General features: G+C 42.8%; 1 protein-coding gene across 1 annotated transcript; it reads left to right on the top strand.

The window, feature by feature from the left end:
• The first annotated feature begins 5,178 nt into the window (after positions 1-5,178).
• Positions 5,179-5,826, top strand: LOC137640380 (zinc finger MYM-type protein 6-like). The gene is made up of 2 exons (XM_068372957.1): positions 5,179-5,555; positions 5,703-5,826. The coding sequence occupies exons 1-2, from the start codon at positions 5,179-5,181 to the stop codon at positions 5,824-5,826; spliced, it is 501 nt and encodes a 166-aa protein (XP_068229058.1).
• The last annotated feature ends 901 nt before the right edge of the window (positions 5,827-6,727 follow it).

The following is a 6,727-nucleotide window of genomic DNA, read 5'->3' as shown; positions in this document are numbered from 1 at the left end:
AGACAGTCAGTTTTATACACCTTTGGATCAAGCGAAGCAAACAGACGCTTCTGGTAGGAGGGAAGTTCCTCCTGGATCGCCGGACCTTTGATCACTGGAGTCCAAGGCCTGACCAAGATGAGACTAGAATGGAAATGGACATACCTCCACCATCCTTTCCTCAACTCTTCTTATATTCAAATTCCCCTTAGAAGAGTATACCTTAAAGCTCTAGAGCATACTAGCGGTGAGGAAAGTAGAGTCCATCGATTTCCAATGAAGGCAGTTTAGTGTTCACATGAAAGACTCAAGAAATCTCTGAGTCATTCTGGACTTGGCGCCATGCAACAAGTTCCAATAGAACAGCAAGTTCAGAATGATAATCCTTCTGAACATAAGGACCCTATTCAGTAAGGGGTGTTGACAATCTAGCCAGCCCTGGAAGATGTCTATCAGCAACTTCCAGTCAGTCACTCCCTCCCCTCCTACCTAGGATCCAAGTTATGGAAGATAACGTATATCCTGGACGAGATTCTCGTCGGACTAGTTTCAGTCCTAGGATCCTTACGGAATTAGCAGACAGTCAAGCAAAACCAAGCCTAGAAAGAGTTCAGGCAACGATGGCCCTGGACGACAGGCTGGGGTGGGTAGCACCCGAAATTACTGTCTATGAGTATCCATGGAGATGATCCGGCCCTGGAACATTGAGGATGCAAATAATAGAATCTCGATTCTCTCCAGCTCAGGGGCTTCAATGTTTTAAAAAATCATTGAAACCTCTAGTCACCCTAACGCCCCCTTTTCCCCTGGGGATGTAAAAGGAGATCGCAAGGTCTGTCAAGAGACTATGCTAATCAGTCAGGATTCCATAACGCTAACAGGGAGGAGTTTCGAACTCTCTCCAGTTCACGATGATGACAGACCCAGTGCTACGTGTACAACTATAAGATGCGCTAAGAGGCTGGAGACGATACGCATCAAACGCTCGAAGAGATCTAATAGGACCAATGATGGTCATTCCCTCTCCGCTTACCCTACAATGACCAAAGGCCACGGACCCGTAGGCCATTTTAGCCATGTAATGGGTGGATAAACTCTCTCCACACAGATCGGACCTCAAAAGGTTGATCTGGAGCATCAAAGCAATAATGAGGCGTCGAAACTGTCGAGGATAAGGGATGTCTCATTTCATTAGGGAATGCTAGCCATCCCTTCCTTAAGGGAATGGCGCCTATCAGCAGCTCGTTTATATATGATCTGCAAGGTGACAGCGGATGATCTTCTTGGGTTCCATCCAATAGAGTTGGAATGGTACACGGACGCAGACCCATTCCCTCCCAGAAAGGGACAAGTTCCCGAGCTGCAGATCGTTCTCTTCATCATGAGCGTTATCAAGATACTATCTCGTTATTTAGTCCCATACGAGGACCCTCTAATGGAGGTAACAGACATCATGTCTCTACATTAGAAGTGATGGACTTAGAATTACTATTCAACCCATCAAAATTTCCTCCAGAAGGCCCTCTACATGCTGAGACCCTTCCAAGGAAGAGGGGCTCTATTGGCTCCCAGAAAGCCCAAGAACATCCCGTTCCCTGTAATGAATGAACTGAGGCTGAGGCTAGTCCTAGTTATGCACCTAGGATTATCCAGGAGGTTCAGAAGTTTTCTGCCTTCTATTTATCACAGTACACCTGATCCCTTCATTTTATGAATTCCTTGCAGTTAACGGTTAGGAAAAAGACTGGGATCTTAAGGGCAAAATAGAATTCCTAGAAGAATACAAGTCTAGTCAACGAGAAGACAATACGAGTCTTCTTGGGAAAGTAAATTGTTTTGTAAAGCAAAAGGGCCCGAAAACAATCTCATGATCTTCTGCCTGTCCTTCTCTGTCCACCCCTATATTCAGTGTCTGGCGGCCGACAGCAGGTTGGCCTTTGAGGAAGGAGGCAGTGTATCCTTGAATACTATGAGAACGCTAGTTCTTCGGCCTTGTCTCCATATAAACCCTTAAGTAAGCACCAAGGGTATGGCCGACTTTGCGAGAGAGGTCACTTAATGGGATCTTTGGATCCATGGACCATTATCTGTGTGCAAGTCAGCCCCGACTAGACTTCTTCTATATGCCCTTTAAATGGATCTAACGATTGGAATCTTTAATAAATTCCCGATAACATGTGCAGGCTTAGGCCCGCAACGCCACTAAAGCCCATCTAATGGTCTTTGGACAAGGTCCTACATTATGCCTCACCTGTGAACAATGAGGATTGTTCCCTCAACCATCTGACCTAAAAGGTTATTTTTTCGGTTCGCTATAGCTTCTGGGACTAGAGTTAGTGTAATAGTGGCCCTATCCTATGGGCCACATTAAGTGAGAGATCTGCATCTCTTTCTGATCGAACCTTTCTCATTAAAGACGTCCTACTTACTAAGAGGTGGGGCTCCTGGAGAATCTACCCTCTGAAGGAAGATGTCTCTCTAGGTCTGCTAGAGCGTCTAAGGTCTATCTTCATAGAACTTCAGACTTCAGGAGAAACAGCTCTTTACAGGAGAAAACTTTGGATCAAATTATCCCTACAACTGAGGGCGAAGCTCACCTACCTTTTTCGCGGAGCGGATCCTGACAGTACTCCTGCAGATAAAAAATCCGAGGAAAGTTGCTTCATCACTGAACCTTTCAGTGTGTGGACTTCAGCCTCTTCGTTCACCTACTGATCGGAGGTTGTCCAATGCGTCTTACAGACACTATACTAAGCAAATCTATGGATTGAAGCATTATGTGGTGGCGGCAGGTGCTATTTGGACCCTGTCGTCTAGCTCTGCGATGAACAGTAAATTGATTGGGACTATCAATTAAAAGGAGAAGGAGTCAGCAATTTTCGTGTGACTTCCCTTTGAATAAGTGTTGCCAAGGTAACACTAAATCCTGCTCAGAATCTCAGGTGTGAAATTATACGGATACCACTAGTGCCGTGTGTACATAGTACACAGTGTTGTTAGACTATTTCATGTACAGAAATTATAAAGAAAAGTCTTGTTAAAAGAGTTTTTCTTCAGTTGGAGAGTGGCACTCATCATTTCCCCCTTTCAAAAAGGGGAACATTATTTTCTGTGTATGTCTCTCGTATAATTTCCTTATCATTTAGCATGTAGTCATTTATCAGGAATAAATGTCTATTAAAATGCAGTTGCGTCCTAATTCGCCCAACAATTGTATGTTTTAAAATACCAGAGTTCCTTAACTTACTCATGTAAGTATTTCTCATATCAATGTATGCTTACAATCAATGGATGGGGACACTGATATTGGTTCCGCAATATATACAATCCTTGAGACCGGTTGTATTCTCAGTGTATACTTATGTTTGGTCATACAATATATGCTACCTTGAGGCCCTTTTCCTACGTCTAAAAAAGACTCTTCCCTGCAAGGGGCAGGAAGCACTAACATTGTTATGCTTAGTGATGATGGCGGATAACGGTAACGTCATTTGTCTCAATTGGCCCTTTTGGCTGTTTAAATATTGCCCCAAGGGTAAGGCACTAACAAAAAACCACAGATACATTAATTCTCTGGTATGCTTCCATTAGGACGTCATGGCTTGAGCCCAAAAAAACGGATTTTAAGCGAAGCAAAAAATCTATTTTTGGGTGAGATGGCCATGACGTCCTAATGGACCCACCCTTCTTTTTTATGAAAAGATCTTCACGGTTTCCCCCCCTGATCTACTGTATCTGTAGCACCTTGCTCAACGCTACAAGGAATGACCGCCAGAAGGAGTTGGCGTGGTTTTAATACGATTGTAGCAGGGGAACCAGGGTAATCTTTGTTGCGGTTACCCTTCTATTCTGCCACGTTTTCCCCTAGAGCCTAGATGCGTAAAGGCTATTCGGGGTGCAGATTGCCGTGTGGTGTGTCAAGAATACGTCCCCTGATGATATACGATACCCTTGAGAGTAATCTTAAAGGTACTCGCGCCAGAAGTTAGAATTCTGTGAAACCTTTGGTTTGATTCTCTGGGAATATCACTGTAGTCATATATACCCTTCGGAAGCTACTAAAGGAACCTTCCATTAGGACGTCATGGCCATCTCACCCAAAAATAGATTTTTCGCTTCGCTCAAAATCCATTATTTGAACCTAGATATATCTACTGTAGGTTTTAGAGCAGTTGTTCACAAACAGTGGGTCATAACCCTCTGTGGGGTCACGAAACCTTAGCAATGGGGTCGCAAACCATGCTATTAGTTTTGATTTTGATTTCTATTCCTCAAATAGATTACTGTTATATTTGTACATATATTTTGCCCCTACTTCAGTGAATAAAAGTGTGTATGTGTCTGTACTAGTGAGTATATGCATCTATATATGAGTTATGTACCTAAGCTTGAATGGCTGTTCAGCTGTGCTAAAGTAAGTGTTCAGTCAGTTAGTGCGTTCAGGGTGTGTGTGTGTGTGTGCGTGTGTGTATGCCTGCATGCACACTCGCTGTTGACATGTGATTCACTGACCATCATTGATTGGCCAATGAAGAATCACGTGACTGGGATGCAGTGCCAGAATAAGGCCGCCAGAAGTTGGGGTGATTGTGTCACGGGTGTCGTCAGTTATTATTGCAGCAGAGGTGAGTTGTATTTAGCAGGCATGTTGTGGTGTTACATGGGGTTTTGTTTGCCTATTTTTATTGGTGTCTTGTATCTGTTGTTATTTTTTTGAGATACATTCTGTTCACAGACTTGAATCCATGACTAAACGGCGCAGATATTCAGAATGCTACCTCAACATTGGCTTTACCACAGTGCCCGCCAATGATGGCAATGAGAAACCACAATGCGTTTTGTGCCATGCAGTCCTAGGGGTAGAGACAATGAAACCATCAAAGCTCAAGCGTCATCTCGAGACAAATCACCCAAAACAGGCAAAGAAAGATTTTATTTCTTTAAACGGCATGAACGGTGCCCCAAAAGTCTAAGACTCGATGCCAGTGTGTTATTCCAGGAGCATTGTGTAATGGTATTGTAGGCTTCATATAAGGTTGCTTTGGAAATTGCTAGAAAAAAAAGGCTTCCACGATTGGAGAAACATTTTCAAACTCTTTATGTTGAAAGCAGTGAATCTCATCCTTAGAGAAACCAGTGAAAAGAAGATGCAACAAAGTAGTCCTGTCAAATTAAGCTATATAGAGGCGAATTTGCAAAATGTCTGTGGATGTGAAGGACCAGGTTATGACCGAAATTAAATCCTCTTCACTGTTCTTCCTTCAACTCGACGAGTCGACGGATGTGAGTTCTTGTTCTCAGTTGCTTGTCTTTGTGAGATACATTCATTCAGGTGCCATTAAAGATGAATTCTTGTTCTTTAGTGCACCTGAAACCAAAACAAAAGCTTTAGATATGACAGAAAAAGTTTCATGTTATTTCCATGAGGAAGGCCTTCAATGGGAAAACGTGTGGGGGTTTTATGGATGGAGCGCCGGCTATGCTGGGATCGAGGTCAGGATTCCAATTGAGAGTGAAGAAGTTAGCACCTCAAGCCAAAGGCATCCACTGAATGATCCACCGATATGCTCTCTCCAGTAAGACTTTCCCTGCCTCTCTGCAAGAAGTGCTTGATTCTGTAATAAAAATTGTGAATTATGTAAAGACTGAAACACTTAACACTCGGCTATTTAAAGGACTGTGCAAAGTCATGAATACAGACCATAAAGTTCTTTTTTACACAGCAGTACGTTGGTTATCAAAAAGAACGTTGCCAACTGTGTCTTTGAGATGAAATTTGAAATAAAGTTATTCCTGGAGGTTCAAGAAAAAAAAGTTCTTGTGGCTCACTTTGAAGATGAAGCATGAATTAAAATGGTTGCTTACCTTGCTGATATTTTCGACCATCTGAACAAGCTAAATTTGAAGCTTCAAGGAAGGGAACCAACATACTCTGGGCCTTTGTTTCCAAACTGGAAAACTGGCATTGGAAAACCAATCTTTGAAACATCACTGTTTGAAAAGCTTTGTGCGCTGATGGATGAATCATAGATCCCATTGGATCAATTCCACAAAGATGAGATAACTGAACATTTTTGGGGTCGGCCATGTCGTTCTGATGGAAGGTTCCTTTAGGTAGCCTTTCTAAGGGATATTTGCTACAGTGATACTCCCAGAGAAATAAACCGGTCTCCAAGATTCTAACTCCTGGTGCGAGCATCCAGGTAAGGACATCGCTAGGGATCAGGGACATATTTTTTAGATACGAAACATAGCAATCTTCACCCCGAATAGATTTAACTCTTTGATGTAAGGGGGAAGAGTGGCAAAAGATAGGGGATGCCATTCTAGGTACCCGGTGGACCTCTTATCTGTACTACTACCGGCCGCCATTCCTTTTTACTTGTAGCGTATAAGCTAGGTGTTCTCCCAAAGTGTTCCCGGTGTTTTGTTGCAAGTTTTCGGAATTATCATGCAATCTCCAGCATCTTCATCCTCTGGAAAGTTGAGTATTAATTCTTTCCTGTGTATAATTTTAGGCTCCCTTCTCACAGTTAAATTAGAATAATTCAAGTGTGTTTGGCTGAGCGTTGCAATGACCGGAGGCAGCCATTTTACGACCGCTGTCGCCGAATATCATTACATTTTATTTAGTTAGGCGACAATTCCCGGTATTTAGCTATAATGTTAGCTAGCTAGGCAAATTATACAAGTGAGGATTGTGCATACATAACGGATCTATTTTTGGGTGAGATAGCTATGTCATCCT

The sequence above is a fragment of the Palaemon carinicauda genome, chromosome 1 (genome assembly GCF_036898095.1).
Source record: "Palaemon carinicauda isolate YSFRI2023 chromosome 1, ASM3689809v2, whole genome shotgun sequence".
NCBI classification, from domain to species: Eukaryota; Metazoa; Arthropoda; class Malacostraca; order Decapoda; family Palaemonidae; genus Palaemon; species Palaemon carinicauda.
This window is presented reverse-complemented; position numbering and strand designations above follow the sequence as displayed.